Here is a 22,552-nt window from a genome sequence, read left to right on the forward strand (position 1 = left end):
CTCCCTGTTTCATTTTCTCCCAAGCGGTGTCAAAGGCGTTTATCCTTCACCCACAGTAACCCCAGCACGCTCTCACTAGTTTCCCATAAATGAATGCGTTGTTTAATACCTGTTGTCAATAAAATGCCTCAATGAGCCCAAAGCAATTAAAGGTCTCTCTCTTCATCTCATCACTTGCTCCCTGGGTGAAAAGGTTAAGGTCATTTAATTTCACCTTGACTGAATCCCACTGAGACATAGACTGCATGGTAAAATAATACAACTGACACATATACCACATGGTAAAATAATAGAACTGACCCAGGAGTGAAAGGTCTTAGATGACAGAGAAAAGATCAAGGAAGAATCATTCAAGTTAGTAGAGCACTACAAGCCTGGATGGATGGATGGATGAGTGGATGGATGGATGAACAGATGGATGGATGGATGGATGGATCTCAAATCAATTTGAAAGTGGATGAATGGATAGATGAATAGATTACACATATAATCAGTCTAAAAACTACCGCTTTAGAAATACAATACAGTGCCTCACTGAAATGAAAATTATTGGTTTTCACTAACAGCAGAAACCCCCTCTGAGAAAGGAGTGCGTCAGAAAGACCATTACCAGTCATTATGCTTCCACTGGCTTTTGTTGATGCTGATGTGTACGTAATTATTTTAGACACCATGGATTTTCGTTCAGAGGACAGACTGATAAACTTCCGCTTCTGTCAGGAATAAAGCGAATGAACATCTCGTGGGATATACCAGGAAGCATACAGTTCACCTCTAAACATCTCATATGATCACTGATGTCTCATGAACACACTCTGCTTTCCTTCTGTTTATTTCTTTTCCCCTTCTTTCATTCTTTCAAACCCTCAGTCTCTTCCTTACTCTCTCACTCTTAGTATCTCTTTCACTCTCTCCTTTTAAAAGGAAAGGTCAAGTTTGTCTGACTTTTTCAAAGAATTTGCTCTGGCAGAGTAATTATCAGGGCCCATAATTGGAAGACTGCGAAGCTAATTATTTTTGTTGCGGAAAGCTCTAACGAGCAGCGAGCGTGTAGGCGTGTGTCCTTCTGCTAAAACTGTTCAGGCTATTGCTGTCTGCATTTCCACCCTCAGTCTCAGACCCCGCGGTTCACGAAGAGTCTACTGCATCTGTTAGCACCGAAAAATCCAACTCAGAGTCACTGGGAGACAAAACGATCCCCCCCCCCCCCCCCCCCCATGAGATCCCCTGCACCAGTCATACACAACAAAAGACTGCCGATGACTAGTACGGCTCTGAAGTCAATTCTGCTCCATTAACTTAATGAAATGCATGTTTTATCTTTTTTTTTTTTTTTTTTTTATCATTTTTTTTTTTTTTTTTAGCTTGGTGCAGCATTGAAAAAATACAATTTCTCTCTTCACTGGTTTGTTTCAAATTACAACTGGCATAATAGATGTTTGTGACATTAGGAGACAACTCGTGCTATATAGTTTTATGAAGGAGATGAGAACACTACAGTGTCATGCCTTAATTTCTGTCTGTGCAGAGAACGTCTGTGTTTGTATGTCTTGTAATAGTGCATCGTCACGCTGTTCCACTAGTCTTCACCATGATTTTATGTGATTAGGCATGGAACAATAGGTAGTTCAAATTAACTATCAGTAGTTACACTATATTTACACGTGTAATTTCCTAGGAGTGGATTATCTCAATGTGAAGTGTGGACAAGTACTCTTAAAGTGAAATGATTCTGAGTCCGTGAAAACAGATGGACTAAAGTGTTTGTGAATGGCGCTTTCAATTTGAACCAAAGCGGCGATCACCATTCAATGTTTGCTTGCCCGTACTCATCATAAGCAAATAGTGAATCTAATTTGATTGCTATAAATAATTTCACAATAAGCGTCAGAGCGACTCACGCTAAATAAACCTGGAAATACATAAAAGTCAGCAAACAGCTTAGGTCTGTGTCGGCCGCATCAAACTTGACACACAGAGAATCCCGGAATCGACAAAACAGTCCAAACTCTCAGATGAAAGTCACATGTTTCTTAAACTCTTGGTCAGTGATGTGAAGATTGGAGGAGCGGCTATGATTAGCACAAACAAAAAGCCATTATATGTGTCCTCCCATTTAGAGTAAAGACATCCACCCACTCACGTCATTAAAAGATTATCCGTGATTAAATTAGGCTGCCCATTTTCCAAAGCTTAATGATGCTCTGCAGTAAATAAACAAATCAAACAAACAACTCACCTTTTTTTTAATCCAGTTTTATGACGATCTTTGACTCATTACTGTCCATTCCACTGTCGACCGTAATTTGTCATTTTTGCTTTGGGTCATCATCTTAAGGCTAATTTCACTGAGTAATCAGGAACATTCATCTTTTTCATAAATAAACCAGGAAAAGATTCATACATAGAGACATCTGACTTTCACAGATGCAGTGGGGACATTTCTTTCAGAGAAAAACAGAAGCCATTTGCTTTTTGTGCTTTTTGGCTGAGTTGCTGTGTGCGAATGAGTCCAAATGATTTTTTTTTTCTTTTTTTCTTTTTTTCTTTTGCATTACACTGTTGACCGATTAGTGCCTTTCACTGTCAGACAATGCATCATCAAACATCTCTTCTTTACCTCTGATTTTGCCTTATGAGATCAGGGAAGAAAGAAACTGGTTCTTTTAAACGTTTAGAGTTCTTTCCAAATGCAACGTATGTGCGAATCATAAGTGTCTGTTCTTTTCGGTGATTAAACTGTTTTATTCCGCTTGTTTGAAAGAAACATCAAATGTTTTTCATGCTGCGTTTAGCTATTCACACAACGCTTATGTATGAGTGGTTCAGCTTCATATGGCACTGTGTGGATTACATGCTTCTGTGTGCATACACATACGTATATATGACAAGCTTGAGTTAGAAAAGAGAGTAAAATAGAAGCCAGTGCAAGATGTCCACTACAACATAAGGACAAACATGAGGTGAGGTGAGGAAGGGAGAGGGTGACTGATAATACTTGAACATAATTTGTTTTGCACTTTTGTTCAGTGATTTTAAAGAAAAGATCATGTCGCAAGGAATTTTCTGCATATGTTGACGATAAGCAGTAATGGCTCCATATTGTGAAGATACACAGTCCATTGGCTGGTCGGTGATCAGTTAAATGCTTCACACCATTCAAAAACAGCAGTATCATATGCTGAAAGCCTGAGTAAATATTAATAAACAGGAGAGAAAGATATGGCACTCCCTTAAGATTGCTATCTTGCAAATAAATAAATAAATAAATAAACATTAAAAAAGTTTGTTATTGAAAAATATGGTCTGGTTTGGCAAATCTCCACTGACCTAGACTGAGCCAGCTAAGTGAAACATATTTAAAGCTTAATATAAAAAAAAAAACATTCAGATGATGGCCCTCACATTGTTTTGGCAGGAACATAAAAGTGATCACATACCACGGCCATACACTGCACATTCCAGCTCAACAACACACACACACACACACACACACACAAACTTGTGGCTCATGGAGGAAAGATGCAGAGTTTATCTGTGTATGTTGTGTGAAGGCAGCTGGGACCTGTGAAAGTATAACAGTGTCATTCAATCTCACAGCTCAATGCACACCAAAGACACGCAAGAGGATACACGCTTTCATACACACAGACACACTCTTTAAATAACAGTGTCTTTCTCTCTCTCTCTCTCCCGCTCTCTTTCGCACACACACATATATAAACTAACTCTCTCTATTACACACGCTTATTAAAAAATCTCTCTCTCACCCACACATTCACACTCATCCACAAACACCCCACTACAGAGTGACTCTTTAACACCACATGAAAAAAAAAAAAACTTTCTTGTTTTCATACACATTCTCCTTCTTCTTTTTCTTCTTCTTCTTCTTTCTCTTCATAAAGACTGAAAAGACAAAAAGAAAAAGCCTGGAAAATTCTCCATTGTATTACATTCAGCACTGCACATTCTAATTGAGAGGTTCCCTCACAACAGTCCACCAGAACCTCCTCCAAACCCCCTGTCTGTTCCCATGGTGACAGAGAGCTGAGATTGGTTGATTGGCAGAGAGTAGCACTGTGGAGATGCAGATTAGGAATGAGTGAGCAGTACGGGCAGAGGAAAGAAGCGAACAGGAGAAGGAGAACCGATCAAAAGCTGCACGACAGCGGTAACACAAAGTATAAGGGTCAAAAACAACAGCACATTTGGAGTGTCAGCGATAAGACTAACCAGAGACTAATGCATGTGTAGAGTCTGTCTGTGAGAGAAACAAGTATAAACACAAGCATATAACACTGTCAAACATAGACTTGTATTTAAAATAAACAAATAATAAGTACAAACACTCATCCACATATTTCAGCAAAAAAGGAAACCATGCACCTATAAACACCTTTGGACAGAGACGCAAACACACAAAGCCTCCTTCCTTAACAGGGAGCCAAGTCATCCACCAAGGCGACAGAACCCAGGCAAAGTGCGGTAAAGACGGACATCTTTTTTGGCGGCGAAAAGGAGGGCGTAGGTGTCAACTCCCCGCTGTGCAGCCTTGTGGAAACTCTCCATGACTGTCTTTGAATGCCAGACACTCAAATCCCATACAACCGAACCTTTACTAATAAACCCTGGCTGTTCAGATGCCCCAGCAATAACAACCTAAGCACGAGAACTATAGTGGCAACGCTGTATAGTCACGCTCTATTGTTAGACACAAATGAACCTTATGGGAAATCTTCATATATTGGCTGGAATTTTCACAGGAGCATGCCAGCTCTGATGTGAGTGATGGTGCATTGTGACAGTGTGTCCATTCTGTAAGGCTTGTCTCTCATAACAGTTCCAGGTAACATAAATGAATCATTTGTTTGGTTTATCTTTAAAAAGCTATGACTAGTCTCCTAAATTCTGGGTGATTCTTCAAAAGCACCTCTATAACAATAAGTGTCTTGCTAATGGAGTCATCTGTTTTCTCTCTTTTTTTTTGCATTATGAATGGCATTTCTCATCAAAATAATACAAATTTGTTCAATAGTGCACTGTTTAATAGTAAAAAGTCTAACTCATAATATTATTTGTCTACTGAGAAAACAATACTGTGTTGTAACACTAAGTGAAAAAGAGGATGATGACCGTCTAAAAAAAACTGCATTGTCTTTTCTATCCAGGAGAAGGTCAGAAGTACATTTGTGTATCCACAAGATCTACAGCAGCCTGTGAGAAATAGTTTAGGGGAAAGAATAACTTGGAGATAGTGTTTGAAAAAGACTAAAGTAAGTAAATAATTTAGTCTCCAGCCAGAGTGCCTGGAAGGCAAACATCACCTGTGGCCTCGCAATGATCTCTCTCTCTCTCTCTCTCTCACAGACAGACACACATCAAGCATGGTCTTATACAAACAGTGCGTTCTGTATAGATTGCTGAAAGACAAAAGGAATGTGGAATGTGTGGGAATGTGTGTGTGTGTGTGTGTGTGTGTGTGTGTGTGTGTGTGTGTGTGTGTGTGTGTGAACAAGAGAGAAAGAGGGATAAAGAAAGAGAGAGAGAGTTTTTTCAGAATTTAGGATTTGAATGCATCAAACATATCTTTACTTCAGTGGTGTTAGAACTATATTATGAGCTCACGTCTTAAGAACTTTTTTCATTAATCTGCATCTTTGTTTATGGTATGAGTCACTGACTGATTGCTGAGACCCAGGGCTGATTGACTGCAGTGCATTAATTTTTTTTTTTTTATTTGGCTGTATGCCCCTGACTTGGAGTAGTAGTGAAATGATTGTGTTCTTTTTGCACAAACGTTGAAAACTGTGAAAAATCATGTTCATTTTCTTTTTTTCCGCAATGACTTTTTTTACTAACTGAACTCATGTCAGTTTCTGTATTTGTGATCTTATATACATTCGTGACTGTTTCCATAGCCCAGCTCCGACACAGACGAAATTTGAAATTTGCCATGCATTTTATTGATTTATCAAAGGAACACGCAAACATGAAACATTTACCATCCAATGATAAAATGGCGTTAATTCAAAAAGAAACAAGCAGCTTATAATATTTTCATTCTTTGGACGAGCACAAAAGACACAATGCGAATTAAGGCAGCATAGCCATAAAAACTGCCAGTCCAATGTCAGTGTTCGTCACAGTTCTTGAAAACAGTCTTACGAGAAACTTTTCTTCTTCACTGACAGCTTTGGAGTCCTATTTGGTCCCGCGAGGAGTGGAATGTGAGTGTCACTGCGAGAGATACGCTTAGCACTTTCCAGTGCGCCCCTTGGCGCGTCTGATCTCCGTGAGGCGCTGCGCATTGCAAGCTCCAGAGACTGCAACTCCATGAGCTCGAGTTCGTGTTTGGCCGCAGTCTCCAGAACTTTCTGCTTATTGTAGTAAATTACAAAGTTGTTGATAATAGGGTGAATGGGTAATGCAATGGCAATAACACCACAGAGAAAGCTGATTGCGGCATTACATCGACCAAGTGTGGTTTTGGGATAGATGTCTCCGTACCCTACCGTAGTCATGGTGATGATGGCCCACCAGAAAGACTGCGGAATGCTCCTGAAGAGCGTTTCCGGGTGGCTTTGCTCCATGGTGTAGCCCAGCGCAGAGAAAACAAATATACCCACCCCCATGTACATGAGAAGCAGACCTAACTCCTTAAAGCTTCGCTTCAGCGCATAGGTGAGCGTCTGCAGTCCGGATGAGTGGCGCGCCAGCTTGAAGATGCGCGCTATGCGCATGATACGCAGCGCTTGCACCGCTTGCTGCACGTTGGCCAGCTCCATAATAACCGTTCCGAGATATGTCAGAGTGAGCACAACGTAAAATGGCATAATGGCAAGAAAGTCTATAATGTTCATGAAGGAGAGTGCAAAGCGAATTTTGTTAGGGGAGGACACGAGACGCAAAATGTACTCCACCGTGAACCATCCAATGCAGGCGGTCTCGATAGCGTCCAAAGTCGGGTGCTCCACGAGGTTGCCATCGGCGTCTTCTACCTGCAGGTCTGGTATGGTCCCCAAACACATTACTACCGAGGACACGAGGATGAAGAGAAAGGATACGATGGCGATCACGCGCGCTGGGAAGGAGGACTCTGGCTTTTCCAGCAGTTTCCACAAAAACTTCTGGTAGCGTTCGGATCGACTTACCCCTGTATCGACGTCCAAATCGTCCAGGATCAGCTTAACTTTATCGGCAATTTCTGCCAGCTCTTCCTCCTTCTCATTCAAGTTGCTTTTACAGCACTCGTCTAAGCAGCTCAAGTCAATTTTCCAAAATTCCATCTCCTTTATGAAACAAATAGGACATATGCCCCTTTTCATGTGAATCTCGCCAAAGTAGTACACCTCCACAATGCATTTGAAAGAGTCAGGGTCCCTGTCAAAGTAAAATTCTCTTTTTCCAGGGTCGTAATCATCGCAGAGCGACGAAATCACATCAAAACTCCGTGTGGGGCAGTTTACAAGTTCCGCAAGCCTACTTTCCGGATACCGATTCAAGACATCCTCGCACAAAACCAACCTTACGCCGCCTATGTTAACAGCTATCTCGCTCTCTGCACTGCTCTGCGAGCCGTTGCAGTGCGCATACCGAGTCCTAGGTAATGTCCACATCTTCACAGTACTCTTCTGAGTTTTAAGAGAATTCTAAAGTAAGGTAGCAGGAAGAGATGAAAGCGCTGCTGTCACTGGAGATCTAACGGGTTATAAAATATTTTCAATTTCAGGTTTCCACAAATACCAAAAACAAGAAGTTGGATGCGTCTTAAGGGGGGAATTATCACCCCCATATATATGAAAATATCTCTGCGTATGGCGCTATGGAAGCGCGCACTTGGCACGGCGCTCCTCGCTTTTCAGCGAAGAGCGCATTATTGCCCAGTAACAGGTTTTGTACTCCCCCCACCTCTCTCTCTCTCTCTCTCTCACTCTCTCTCTCTCTCTCTTTTTTTTCTTGGTTTTATGAAGCCTACAGCGGAATTACCCAACGGGTCAACAGCCCACCTCAAATAACTGCACCACAAGGAGGAAAAAAATCTCTTGGAAATATGGGCATCATGAAAATAAGTGAGTTGCTGATATAAAATCAACTCCAGAACATACAAAAAAGATAAAAGTAGTATAGGAAATTGTGATTCGAAGTTAATAGTACCTGCGTTACACGGCAGAAAATTACTGGCACACTGATTCTTGACGTAAAAAAAAATATGACGACTAAGAAGAGTTGTATTTAATTTTGAATACTGGCACAGTTTCGCCAAAATCCCGTTGATACCGACCAAGACAAGTGCCTGCAAAATAAGGAACACACATTTAAGATGTCATTGCTGTAATTAGAATGAAATAGCTCCCTCTATGGGACAGAAGACTGTAAAAACAGAAAGTCCTGTTTGCTGGAAATCTATTGACCAAACCCAAGGACAGAGAACTTGCCTTCGAGCAAGCCACTGCGAGAATGCGCGAGCGATCCTGTGTTAATAAAAACGGTATCAAGTAAATTCTGTCAAAGTCGGGGCAAGTCTAACTGTCATGTTCTTGCAGGAGGATTTAGTTTTCTTTTGTTTTCTTTTTTCTGGCTTTGTTTTAGTAATGTAGCTAATTTACGCTGTGTAAAATATAGGTTTGCTGTGTGTTTATCATGCCCTCTTCAAAGACTAGTTCAGTAGAACAGAAAAATTATAGAGTAGACATCTCCTGGAAGGAGATACATACCTAAATAGGTTGTAACATAGTCGGGTTCAAACATCTGTAGAAAACACTGACATGCAATAACCATGTGCAGTATAATTATGAAGCACAACGTCCCCAGAGAACCAACAGAACGATTTTTTAAAATAAGATTCCAGCACTGATATAATATTTTTACAGACTTTAGTCTAACAGACTTATTTGTCCCCTCAAGGGGGCCACACCTAGGTGTCAAATTCTATTTTAAAAAAAGATCTATTAAAAAAAGCGAAGGGTAACATCCCAACGCGTGTTCGAATTTCTGAGGAGGTCCTAGACTGGTTTCATGCATTGGGGAATTTTCAGGCATTTTCAAGAACCAAAGATGGATTTCCTAGTTTCTCCAGCATCTTCAGAATGACCAAACTTCACCTGATCAGCTCACAACTATCTCTCCCTCTTCTTTTGCCTTTCCATTTTTCCACTTCTTCCCGTCATCGCTGTGAGTATTCCCCAATACTATACACCAGTTCAGTTTGGCTTTTTGAGCTAAGTGCCGTTGTTGGCTTGCCTCTTTCTTTCTGTCTATTAAAAATCTGTTTGCTCTATTGGTTCCTTGGTCCAGTAAACACTCATACATTTCTTCCCATCTATCATAATTCCTGGTATGTCCCTTTGAGTTTACTAAATTTGGTGATCCAAGAGCTAAACTAGAAGACCTGAACTCATACAGTAGTGTACCAGCTATTCTAATATTATTTGATGTTTGGTGGCTGATGTCATTGTGGATCGGATCTGGGGCGATTTTCAGTGCTCTTAATAGCTATGCAGAATGCCTAACTGGATACAGACATGGGGTAATATATGTTTAGTCAAATAAAATCAAATAACTATTACCTTCAGCAGGACATATCTTTAATTATACATCAAAATAATTTCTACAGTAATTTGAAATACAATATTCTCTGATCTATCCATTTCTAGTAATAGTTACCGATAACATAACTATTATGAAAAGTTCTCTGTCCATTTTGTTGTGTCGAGAACATGCACCTTCTGTCAACCGTAGACACATACTGACATTGTTTATATAGCAGCTTGAAAATACCTGAGACGTGGCAGCCCGCCCACATCTGCATCAAACCAGACACCTCTTTTATGGGTGTCAGTTATTTTGGACTACCTCTATGACTGCCTTTTCATTACATATCATACAGACAGACAAACACTCTACACACAGGGGTGATTAGAAAAAAAAAAAATTTTAATTCCACAAATTCAAATAGACAGTCACTATGGAAACAAGGTCTTGAACGGATTTGGTGAGTGTAAAGCACAAAGGACTCCGAAATGCCAGCAGTCCCGACCATTCTCCTCCATTCTGGGACTCCCATTCAGCTATCGGACCTCCAGAGAGACTTCCCCGTCTGATATCAGAGATGCACAACAGGGTAAACTTAAGAATGCTCTTTAAGAGGCTGTTCAGAGACTGGTTTTTTTTTTGTTTGTTTTTTTTTGTAGTTGTAGTTAAAATGGATGGGATATCTTTTGATTTAACTTAAAATACAGAACGTTTTCTTCTTGAATGCAGTGCTCCTACGTCTCGGAAAAACTAAATTATACACAGAGGGTGGTGAGCGGGGAAAAAGGTGTGGCGCATCCAACATGCCTCCACCCTCACCCCACCCCCAGTCCCACCCTCACTGTCTGGCCAACACCTCACCCTCTCTCTCATGTTGGACAAGATTTTGGCCATGCAGTTAGCAGTACAGGCACAGTCCTAATAGACACACTTACACAGTCTCTCACGCACTCTATCACTGTCTCTCTCTCTCTCTCTCAAACACACACACACACACACACACACGCACGCACGTACACACATACACAGCAGCGGTAGCTCTGGGGCTGTAGAGCTTCACTGTAGCTGGACAGGAGTACAGGTCCGCAGTCAAAGATCTGCTGTAGTGTGTTTTAGATCAGTGCTGATGGATTATAAGAGTACAAAAAAAAAAAAAAAAAAAAATCTGAGTCTCATTATTTAACGAGGCCTATTTTCTTGGCCTCTGTTTCGTAGATTAGCAGCCGCCACATCTTCACGATGAAGACCTCTGCCTCTTCATCCAGTACCTGCAAACGGAGAGCATGCTTTGAGCAAAAACCAATCACGAAACTGCAATTCCCATGAACATGAAGTTGAATGAGTTCAACTTTGCTTCAGCTACTATGCTTGCAATGTCCATTAACTTCCATTATAGATCAATTCATGCCCAAAGCTCATTTAGCTGATCCTTTAAACACGCTACCTCCAATTATTACCGTCCAAGTTAAAAAGCGCACAGCTCTGAAGCAACCTTTGGGTTAAGTGTCTTGTGCAGGGAAAGACTAGCAGTGAGCTTGTGGTTTGAACCCAAAATTCTCAAAATACTAGGCAAATTACTATCAGACGTCTTTCATAAAGTCGTCACTTACCATAGCAACGTCGTCCAGTATGCCTTCCGGTGTGCTATGAGCCATTACCTGTCGATTAATTAGAACGAAGTCAGAAATCCTGTAACAGCCCTGAACAGCAGGATCGCTAAACTATACTGTAAACTATACTGTGCAGAAAGCCATGAGACAGGTTGTGGCCCAGTCAGTCCATTCTTTTCTTTTTCCCCCGAACTCCTCTGTTCGAACCAAGACTTCACTCTCAGACACACTCACCTTTGAACAGACAAAGTCAACTAGTGTGGCTTCCTCTTCGCCAATGTACTCTATGATCTTCTTGTTGATCCACGGTCGAATCCGCCGGTCCATCAGAGTCTGACAGAGAATCACCAAATCAAAAAACATCAAAACAACTACAACCTGAAACCATCTGCAGCTGGGCTACACCTGGTTTTAACTTGACTTCACCATTTCTGTGACAATCAGCGTGAAGATTCAGCAATCTAGCAATGACAATGAAGACCACCAACACTGTCAGTGCTAGATTATTGAGGGAGATAACTGTGCAATGCGTCCAAGTCATCAGACTTCACGGTTTCACTTCTTGAGGCTGGTTCCAGTTCCATGCTGTCTCCTTCTGCTAGTAGGGTAACTGCCAAAATTGCCTATTTCTGTATCAGCTGCCTCTAAAATTCTCAAACCCAGACGAAATCAACTCAAAACCTGCTACTCTAACACTAAAGCCATTCCCCCACCTTTCTCCATCACTTACCGTGTCCACCATACTCCAGTCCAGCGGATAGTTGAAAAGTTCGGGTTTGGCTGTTGGGATTTTCTCGATCAGACTCTTGATATGCTTGCGTTTTTCCTCCGTGTTCACTCCACCCTTAGTCCCCGTGACCTCTGCCCCATCCAACCCCAGGCCGCTCTTTTCGTCCTCGTTGTAGTCCAGGGGCACCAGCTTCCTCTTCCGGGGCGCCTCGTCAGCCTCGTCGTCATCAAACTTATTAAAGACGCTGTCGACCGGGGCCAGCTTCTTACGCTTTACGGCGTGAGGTTGGTTCGGACTGCTTGTGGCTCCTGGGAGGGCGAACGGAAAGAAAGGAAGGGCAAAATGAAAACAGGAGGGAGGAGAACAGGTAAAGAACAAACTGTTATTAAAATGTCTTTATAACGTATTTTATATGCTCTCATTTCACAAATAACCTTCCTAGCAGAGAATTAAAAATTGCAGTAAGGCAGTCCTGACATCCCAACACTGCATCTGCTCCCCAGAGTCCAGATCATCACATAAGATTTCTCTTTCTTTATCATTATCACTCACCTCCATTCATTCATGAACACGGGAGAGGTGCAGGCACTCACCTAATTTCAGGCTTAAGCCAATCTTTGGTCGGTGCTCCTCGAGCGGCTGGGCCTCTGGTGGGGAGTTTTCGTGCGGGATGATGATGCCGCAGGGCGATTCGTTGCCCGGCGTGTTGGGCGTTACGTTTCCGCTGGCGGATGAAATGGACGTCGCCGCGGCGACCGGTCGGAGCGTGGGCTTTAGGCACGGCTTGGGTTCTTCGTCGTCGTCCTCATCCTCGCCGTCTTCGACGTCGTTTTCGTCCGAGCGCATCTCCTGCTCTGGAGCCCCGCCTCCTCCTCCTCTTCTGTGTCGTTCTTCTCGAGAGCTCCTCTGCTCCTCCTCAACCAGCTGCTCCTGCTTCAGCGGAGGCTGTCGCTCCCGCTCCGCCTCCTCCTCCATCTGAGAAATGAGGACACCCACATATCTAAATCTCAGCCCCGAGGACTTTCTAGAACATATTCTGGTACTTTCAGTTCTACTTCTGAACTTGCGTATCTGAGTGATTTATTCAAAAGCCCTTGTTATCAGACAAGATGAAGCAGGTGTGTTAGTGCTGCATTTTGACAGGTATTGGCTATTAAGTTAGGATTAAGATTAAGCAATGTTGCTTCGATGAGAACGAGGAACACAGAGATGCCTTTCGCACTGAGATTTCGACAGACACGCACCCTCTGCAGTTCGGCGTCGGGGTCGGGGTGTCCCTCGGCCAGCAGTCTCTGTCTGATCTCCTCCAGCTCCTCCTTTTCTCTCTTCCTGTCTCTTTCATCCAGCTCTCTCTCCTTCTCTCTGTCCCTGAACCGTTTCTGCAGAGCACTGCCTCTGAGGGAGAGAAACAGGCAGAGTGAATACACAAGTGACGGGACTGTGTTCAAATGTGTGTGACTACATGTGAGAGAAAGAAAGAAAGAAAGAAAGAAAGAAAGAATGAAAGAGAGCACATATTTGATTATCTAAATTTGGAACCAGTAAACCAGTGTAGACTTGTTTCGCTGCTTAACACAATTAAAAGTTGACTCAGCTTAAAAGTTTCTGGTTTTTAAGAAATCATTCAAATTTCACTATGTGACAGTCAGCCCCGTACAACACAGACACTGATATTCATCTTTTCTGCTAAAATGTTTGTTGACACCACACAAGACAAACTGTTAAAAGTAAATATAAGTTTAAGATCCTGAAAAGCCCACAGTACCTGTAGTACTTTGGGTCGTCTCTGTCGTCATCGTAATCTTCCAGAAACTCTTTCAGCCGTTTGGCTTCTTTGGCCTAATAATCCAATAAACACATATAAGAAAGCACGTTATGCCAACTTTACTATCAAATGAAAATGCTTTTGAGTACAAGTTTAAATGTGAAGGAACTGCCTGGCGGTCACTTTTACTCACCATCTCTCGACGTCTCTCTTCCTCTCTCTCCGTCTCTTTGCTGTAGTCCCTGGCCTTCTTTCTCTCCCTGATCTCCCAGTTCTTCAGTCGCTTTAAGGAGAAGAACATACACAAAAAAAAAAACGTCACCTCGCGAAACATTCACTGGCCCTTCACGATCCCAGCATTCAGATCAGAGCTCATTTCCCACCTCCTGATAGGCTGCCTCCTTCTCCCTCAGCTTCCTCTCTAGTTTCCTCCGTTCGTACGCCTCTTCTTCGTCCTCCTCGCGATCGCGCTTTTTCTCGTCTCGGCTTCTCTCCCTTGAAAAGCAGACGAGATCAGTCTGTTACAGAGACGTCTCCCTCAACACCGTGTCAGTGACTGCATCCAGGATGCTTGAGATGGTGGAGATGATTATGAAGCTGAAGGCCACTGTTTGTTTTGTTTTGTTTTTGAAGCGGTTTCATTGGTATACAAACCTGGACCTGCTGCGGTCTTTGCTGCGGTCGCGGCTCCTCTCCTTTTCCCGTTCTCTCTCTCTCTCCCTCTCTTTCGTCCTCTCGCGGTCACGGTCCCGTTCCCTCTCTCGTTCTTTCTCTCTCTCCTTCAGTCGCTCTCGTTCTCGTTCCTTCTCGCGTTCCCTGTCCCGCCTCTCCCTTTCTCGTTCTCTCTCTTTGTCCCTTTCCCTCCTCTCTCGTTCGATTTCCTGTCTTTCTTTCTCTTTCTCCTCCTCGAGTTTCTGCGGGAGTTTCCGAAGAGGGAAGAGATGTGGAGAGACAAAGCACGGGTCAGATGTTCTGTCATGCAATGTTTTTGTTTTGTTTTTTTTATCTGCCACAGCAGCAGACTTCAATCAATGAACATTAAGTTTACAGTTCTACCAACGTGTGCACACACAGAGAAAGAGGGCTGAAAATAATGTAGCCAGCCTTGGTCACAGGTGGTTTACAGGACCCTTGGGCGGACAAATCACTCTTACACACACACACAGACACACACACGCACACACACACTCAAAGAACTCCTCTCGCGTCTCCATGGATACACGTCCTCCTGGAGTCATCCTCTATCCCTTGTTGGCATCTGTCTCTCAAGCAGGCATAGGTTTAAGTGGTACACACCCCAAAATTTAGATTTAAAGCTTAGTTCAAAGCTAGGCTGGTTTGGTGTGAAATAACCCTGAAAAACGCTCCAGTCTAAGTTAGCTAAAGAAGCCAACCCAGCACAGAGCCAAAAATGAATCGAGGGACCACCTACAGTGCAAAACGGCTGAGAAAACAAATCATGCAATTCTAACCTATTTTATTATGGTATGTAATTACTTCCAGTGTGAGCTAATGAGAAGAGAATGGCTGGGCAATGAGTCCAGTGGGACTGTCATTAGTCCTGTTTCAATACGCAGAGATAAACAGGACCAAAATATGTGCAGGAAATATACAACCAAGAGTCTGGCTTGAGAACTCTAACGTGAAACTGGTACTTTATAATGGGCTAGCAGAACGATGCTGGACACCACATTATTTCAACACCAAATGCCCTCTGTGTAGAAGACTCTGAACATGTTTAACGGTCAGAAAACGTCACATTTGTTGAAAAAAAAAAAAAAAAAAAAGACAACAGTTTGTCCTGGACTTTCTGCTGCACTTTTTTGATCAATTCTCTACAAATGTGTTTACAAATTTCAAAGAAAAGCGTTTAATAAGACATAAACAAGTAGAAGTGAATAAATAATTAAGATAAATAAAAAAGCACATGAAATGTCTCTCTGATTAGAACAGGAGGCAAGCGGCTCCTGGTGAAAACTAGTTTAGTTTGTGACTTACAGGTGATGAGCTATGGACTCAGCGTTGAGCTGCCTGAACATGCCTATTAGCTAGGCCTACAGGAGGAAAAGCAGGTCAAACCATTCACACACAGCAGTGAAATCAAAGACCAGATTCCCTATACCTAACCATCCTCTTTCCTTTTAATACATATTAGCGAGCAAAAAAAAAAAAAAACATCGAAATGTTACATTACATTGTTTCGAGGATAACAGTTTTCTTGAGATGGAGATATTGAAATGTATTCCACTTTTCTTTTTTTTTCTGGAAATAGGATTGAAATCAGAGAAGCAATCTCACCCAGACACGGTCCTCCGTCATCTCAGCATGGCCTCAACCGACCAACAAAACATACAACAACACAACACTGACCGCCCAGAGAGAGAGAGCAGCAGCAGTCCCAGCATGCAATGGGAAAGTCGACGCCCCAAAAAAAAGGATTCTTTTTTTTTTTGTAAGGCTGTGGAGAACTGAGGGTCTCCTCTCTGGGAGGTGGGTGACAAGGGAAAAGAGAAGGACATAAAAGAAGAAATGGAAAAGGAAAGTGAGAGAGCTAAATAAAAATGTTCAAATAAAACCAAAAGTGAGTGTGCGCTGCTTTAACGGAGGAAATTCAAATGAATTAAGGCCAATTGTTCTGGTTTCTCTGTCAACTTACCTCAAACTAGGTACGCCAAAAGGAAATTAAAAAATAACTTTCTGAATGTCTGAAGACGGAATTTAACCTTTTATTGAGATTTGGACAGGTTTTTAGAGAGAAGTAACTCAGATGGCTTAAACCATCTGAAAACCGACTTTATGGATGTGGCAAGCAGGAGTGATATATTTGTGTGTTTCTGCTCAAAAAAAAAAAAAAAAAAAAAGGGTGGCCACATCTTCTTAACTAATCTTGGGAACAAAGGCTGATAACTTGAAAATGACACAAACAGGTGTATAAGACACTGGGGTCGTCAAGGACACTCCAGATTCACGAGACAGAGACCCAGACAATGAGGGAGAGAGGTCAGGGAAGAGAAAAACAGAGAAAGAGGAGAAAAGGAGAGAATGATGGGGAGACAACAGTCTTACCTGGCATATCTTCAGAACACTGTGTGCTGTGAAGGGGCGCCCCCTCTCCTAACACAGACTGCAGCCAGAAAAAGCACTGTAGTGGTTATTCAGTATGTGTTTCATCTCTTTAAAAACAAAAAAACAAAAAAAAAAATACACGCCATATAGACAAGGAGGCCTCGCAAGAGTTCACTCAGCTCTCTGACCAAGCAACTGTCTCCTTCTGCTGTCAGCTAGGCAATCATTTCCTGAGGAGAAAGTGTTAGCCGAATTCACGCCGCATGTTAGATGACTCGGTCTTCGGCAAATGCTATCGTGCTTACTGTAACTACAACTTCTTGTTTTAAGGAGCCTTGCCGAACCGAGTTTGGTCAGGGGGCCTTGAGATCAAGTCAGAATTTTCACTGTGGATTTGTTAGGATTTCCCTCACAGTCTGAGAGCATGTCACAATGTTCATATGAGGGAACTCTTTCTTAAAGACTACCAGATTATAATTTTCCTAGATTGCAATGACAGTGCGCCAGTTATTGTGTCCCTGAGCCAGTTGCACCATTGCCAGTCCTCCAGAGGGGGGCGCCCTAGATATGTAAAGTAGAAAAGAGAGCTCATACTTACATCCTATCCTCGAAACTTTTTCCAAAGCTCTGAGATTCATCTTGCTTTAGTCACCATATGATCTCTATCATAATGGTGGGGTTTAATGAATAGATTAGCTTTAAGGGAAGTTTGCAGTTCGTCCATGCACTTTGTGTGGTGAGTCTAGGCTAACCTGTTCAATTTGGTTTCTCATGTTCCTCATTTGAGTAAAGCCAGATCTCACTAATTCTTTAATTCTTCACTCACAAGAGACTTTGGTAAATTTGTAAAATGTGAGATTCAAAGAAATATGACAAACACATTTTTTTTGCATTTTACAAGAAAAAAATGTTTGGGAATAGTGTCAATTCAAATGAGTCACTGCAATCAAGCTTTCACTGTTATCGTTACTCGTATAAATAACTCAGATCAAAAGGTGGGGTTTTTTTTTGTATGAATGTAAATATATTAAACTGAGAAAGAGTGAGGAAGTCATACATTAACAATATGTCTCTTTGCGTGTTCATTGTGAAGGCCCTTGTTTGGGTGACTTGAAATTGATGCTACTTTTTTTTTTTTTTTTCTCTCCCACAGGCTGTCATTTAACTGTGGGCGTGTCTTGTCCGAAACCTAGGGTGAGTGGGAGAGGGAGAGGAGAAGAGGAGCATTACCTTGTGAGTATCTCTGAATTTACTGATTTCTCTAGATATGAGGTCACGTTTGTCCTCCTCCATCTCGATGGCATTGATGTCCTCCTGGACCAAAAGGCAAAGCACAAAACACTAAACATATCAGCTAGGAGAAAAAAAAAAAAAAAAGGACCACTAAACGCACATAAACACTGCAACAAAATTCAAATTAATGTCACTGAGACATATACCTTATTTTAAGACAGCGGATTCTGAGATCCAAGTTTAAGTCTGTTCTCTGATCTATTCTCACTAGAGAGGCAACTTATCAAAGGTCATAAAAAGGTTACTCTTCTGACTTATACCAGGTGTTAACCAGAGCTGATAAATATATTTCCATCACACAAGATGTTAAATGGCTAACTCTGTGTGATACGTGTAAAACTATTTACTTCTAGCTTGCGAAAGAGAAACACAGTCTGCAACACAGTGTGATAGAGCACTCTAGCATTTTTCACTCACTTAAACCTTGAATTACATTGTTAATGCGTTGAAAAAAATGGCTAACTGATCTTAACCATTTCTTTTTATGTTTTTACATATACGCAGTGAACCATGGCTCTTGACTAAATGCAATATATTCTGAGCCTGAAGCTGAAATTACACAAACAACACAGCTTTTCAGAACTTAGACACAGAGCGTCTCAGTGGTTAAGTTACACGGCCCTTCCATTTTTCCTACATGCTTTTCACATTACAAGGATAAACAGAATCAAAACAGCAATGTGAAAACACTCTACCTCCTCTTTCTTCTCTTTGCGTTTCTTTCTGTGGTGGGCTTCGGAATCCTGTGAGGTAGCGTTAAGTTCGCTAGCGTACTCACGAATTAAGCCGTCGATGGCACCTTTTACGATCTGATCCCGCCTCTTGGTCTCTTCATCCAACACCTCTTCTTCATCCTCTTCCTCTTTGGCCCCATCTTCCACCTTGGCTTCCTGATCAGGAGAATATGGTATCCATGAAATATGGAAAAATATCCATATTTGACCCCCCCTTTTTTTTTTTAACAGAATTTGCTTGTAAAAGTAAGCGTGTCCCGCCTAATAAAATATCTTTACTGAAACTAAAATGAATGTGTAACATTTGTAGACAGCATTCAGTCATGAATCAATCATGGGAGTTCTACAGCTCACAAGCTCCATTAAGGTTCAGTTCAATAAATCAAAGAGAGCCACCAGACTGCAGCCTTTGTGTTAAAAGCTTAATTCTTACTCCATTGGCACTCTTCTTTTTGGCCTTCCACTCATCCAGCTGGGCCTTGGTCTTAGCATCAACCTTAACCAGCAACTTCTTATCCCCGATCTGTAGTTCATGGAGAAGCCTCAAGGCTCTCAATGTGGACTCAGGCTCCTTATATTCACAGAAGCCAAAGGCTAAAGACACACACACACACACAGAGGAAAGGGTCAATAAGAGGGCAGGACAGATGGTGCTCAGAAATCATCAGTGAGAAACTTCAGATAGGCCAGTGAAGTAGGAGTAAAGTGAGAGTTGAAACAGAAAGGGTTAAGGGTGATTCAGTTCATGTCATGGACAACTTGATTTATGACATTTGTTTCCTCTTGGATGTAAGAGGCACAGCATAGTGTCTTAGTACGTAGCATGCTGATGTTGAACCTCACCCCCTTCACAGTAAAAAGACAATTCCACTATTGACCACAGGCAGAGAGGTTGATGGAGACAAGGCCTTTGAGTAATGGAGACATACTAATGATTTATCCATTTCATCTTTACCTTGAAGTTTTCCAGAGGCACCTTGCACTCTCTTCCAGCTTAAGACCAAGCCACATTTCTGTGGTAAACAGAAAGGCCAGACATATTCAAAACATTTCAGGCTTCAGCAGGTTCTGCCTAACTCTTTCACAGACAGCTGATAAGCAATCGCCAATGAGTAAGGTCATTAAACAGTGCGGCTCAAAATAGAATTTGGGTTACTGAAGAAAAATTTCATCATCCAAAACAAGAAATGCGCTGCACTGTGTTATGACAAAATGAACAAATTACATAACATTCGCTTAAGGTCAGTCACATAGGTTTTCCACTCACCGCCAGTAACTGTCTCACTAACATGTCGGAGGCCTTTTCAGAGATATTCCCTACAAACACAGTGGTAGTGGGCCCCCCGCTGGCTGCCCCACTCTCCTCTGGCTCTTTAGCCCGGGTAGTGATCACCTCCTTTCTCTGGTTTGCTGGTTTCTGTGCCATAGACATTGTGGTCGGAACCAGCACCTGATTAAAACACACAAATTTCACATCACTGAAGGGTTACAAGTGTTTTCCGTACTATTAAGGGAAAAAAAAATTATTAAGACTAGTTGAATAACAGCCAAGTCAACTGCATGACACACCAGCAGAGTAGAAGTGGGATATCAGCAAGGCACAGGCCCTCTACCAGCAAAATAAAAGACTCAGCGTGTAAATATGGATGACTGTAACATTACTTACAGTTGGAGTGGGCGTCATTATACCCATGTGTACTGGAATCATCGGCGTGCCTGAAGGATTCATTAAAACCATAAATAATAAAACCTTAAATTGCATTGTGTGAACTTCAGAGTTCACACAATGGAATAAGAGCACACAAACACCAAACACCCTGTATCATACAAAACCATGGAAACAGAACCGGTATATAAAAAGACAGGCTTTGACGTAAGGCCTACTCACCTGGAGGCACAGCAGGAGGAAACCCTGTAAACTGCGGTGGGGGGATCCCCGGAGGCAGCTGAGGTATCCCAATTTGTTGTCGATTGAGGTGAGGAGGATAAGACATCACTGTGTATGTCACCAATCTGCGAGGAAGGTTTACACTGATGAATGTAAAGGGAAATGTGCATATTCATTGCGCAGAGAAGCATCTGACGACTAATTACAACAATTACTCACGAGTAACAGGCAGTGCCATGATTACTTGAAACGCCACAATGAAGATGCTGAACTGGCCCAAATCATGGTAAGGGCCTGTTTTAACTAGTTAGAAACAATCTCAAAAAAGCATTGTGGCAACATTTAGTTTGTATAATTTAACGTATTAGCGTACTAGTAAAGCACTAGGATACCAGGTGCCGTGTTCACTTATGCTTTGTCTTTAGACTTGCTAACTTACTTGTCACAGTAATATGCAGAACTGGCTGAACAAACAAGCTAAGCTGCTAGCACGGCTATGATGTGCTCTGCCAAGACTGACAGTTTGGTGATATAATCCAGGTAGTACTAAGAAATTGTTGAATAAACCAAAAAACAACTTATAATCCCTCACATTTTGAGGGACGAAGGGTTCTAACGACGAAACCCATCTTTCAGGACTCAGTTTGCTAATAAAGAGGCAACCGGGTACGTGCTAACGATAAATATTTATCGTCATCTAGCTAGCTACCGGATGTGTTAGCTAACTACAAAGATACTGCTTTAGCCTCTTGTTTCTGTACATGGTCGATTACTTACCCAGAAGGACTGCTTAAACACAGCTGTCTCTTAAGTTCAAATGTCAAATTTATACTGAAATGAATCACGCGAGCTATGCTCCAGCTCTTACTTTTCTAAGATCTGATGCCGCTGTATAATTTATGCCCTCTACAGACAACAGAATTATGCGAATAGCGCAGCTACAGTGACATGCGCCCATACCACAACTGCCGTATTGCATGACGGGATATGACATAGTTCCTCCTTTAGCTCTAGCGAAATTACTCATTTGGAACGCACGATGGCAGTGTGACTACGACACATCTAAACTGCACATTCAGATATTTGACTTTATCAAAGAAATAAATCTCCTCTGGACAACAGTTGCCTGCCGTTGCTTCTTCTGTCATAAAATGGTTCTCCGATACAAGAGGTTCAGTCAAACTGATAGGAAATCCCCTTTCAAAAATTAAATTGTTTGAGATGCACATTGTTTTTGTCGGTGACCTGCTTGACGACAGTTGTATTTTTATCCCATCAAGATTTTGTGCACATAGGCCTACATAATTTGAATTGTTCTCCTTTTTAAGCATTAGGGGCACTAACTTAGATAGAGATCCCGCGTTTAATATGAATAGAATCGGAATCGAAATATTTTATTACTGTAGGCCTATAGGCGACAATTTTAATTCATTTAGATTGTTTATTCGTCGTTTATTTAAATATCCAGTCCGTCTGCATAACTTCATAACTTTATTTAGGTATTTTAATGAATCATCATTTTACTGCTTTTAAAACAGCAAACTCTGTAATGTCTTCCGAGCATTGTAGTTCCTTTCGTAGCCTATTCTAAAATGATAAAAATCTATCCCGGAAAACCTGTTCAAGAGTCTCTTCTGGTATAATTTGCAGAAAACGCAAACATCATGGTCAAGGATACTGGAAATGTTTTGCTCTAGCAGACATTTTCGCCAAAACATTGACGCGTCCTTTATGGAAATTTCCAACACTGCAATTGCAACATTAGTAGCGGACACACCCCTGGAAACAAACCCACTGTCTGGCTTCTTTTATTGGCTAAAACGAAGGTGTGTCACTGAGTCTGATTCACGCTGGCCATGAATAGAAGGTGTTGTCCATGAATAGCGTAAATGGTTACTATTGTAGTTTGCCATTGGGGGACTGGGATATTGA

General features: G+C 41.8%; 2 protein-coding genes across 2 annotated transcripts; both read right to left on the reverse strand.

Moving 5' to 3' along the window:
* Positions 1-6,164: 6,164 nt before the first annotated feature.
* On the reverse strand, positions 6,165-7,619 carry kcnf1b (potassium voltage-gated channel, subfamily F, member 1b). The gene has a single exon (XM_030772888.1). The coding sequence runs from the start codon at positions 7,617-7,619 to the stop codon at positions 6,165-6,167; it is 1,455 nt and encodes a 484-aa protein (XP_030628748.1).
* A 2,909-nt stretch (positions 7,620-10,528) lies between these two features.
* rbm25a (RNA binding motif protein 25a) lies at positions 10,529-21,573 on the reverse strand. The gene is made up of 18 exons (XM_030770963.1): positions 21,398-21,573; positions 20,621-20,745; positions 20,399-20,448; positions 20,000-20,182; positions 19,688-19,745; positions 19,166-19,326; positions 18,694-18,888; positions 17,936-18,019; positions 14,294-14,553; positions 14,023-14,134; positions 13,833-13,922; positions 13,640-13,713; positions 13,119-13,269; positions 12,468-12,849; positions 11,875-12,182; positions 11,379-11,477; positions 11,145-11,192; positions 10,529-10,802 (listed from the first exon to the last, which is right to left on the reverse strand). The coding sequence occupies exons 2-18, from the start codon at positions 20,724-20,726 to the stop codon at positions 10,710-10,712; spliced, it is 2,454 nt and encodes an 817-aa protein (XP_030626823.1). The 5' UTR covers positions 20,727-20,745; positions 21,398-21,573; the 3' UTR covers positions 10,529-10,709.
* Positions 21,574-22,552: the final 979 nt, after the last annotated feature.

This window comes from Chanos chanos, chromosome 4, assembly GCF_902362185.1.
Source record: "Chanos chanos chromosome 4, fChaCha1.1, whole genome shotgun sequence".
Classification (NCBI taxonomy): Eukaryota; Metazoa; Chordata; class Actinopteri; order Gonorynchiformes; family Chanidae; genus Chanos; species Chanos chanos.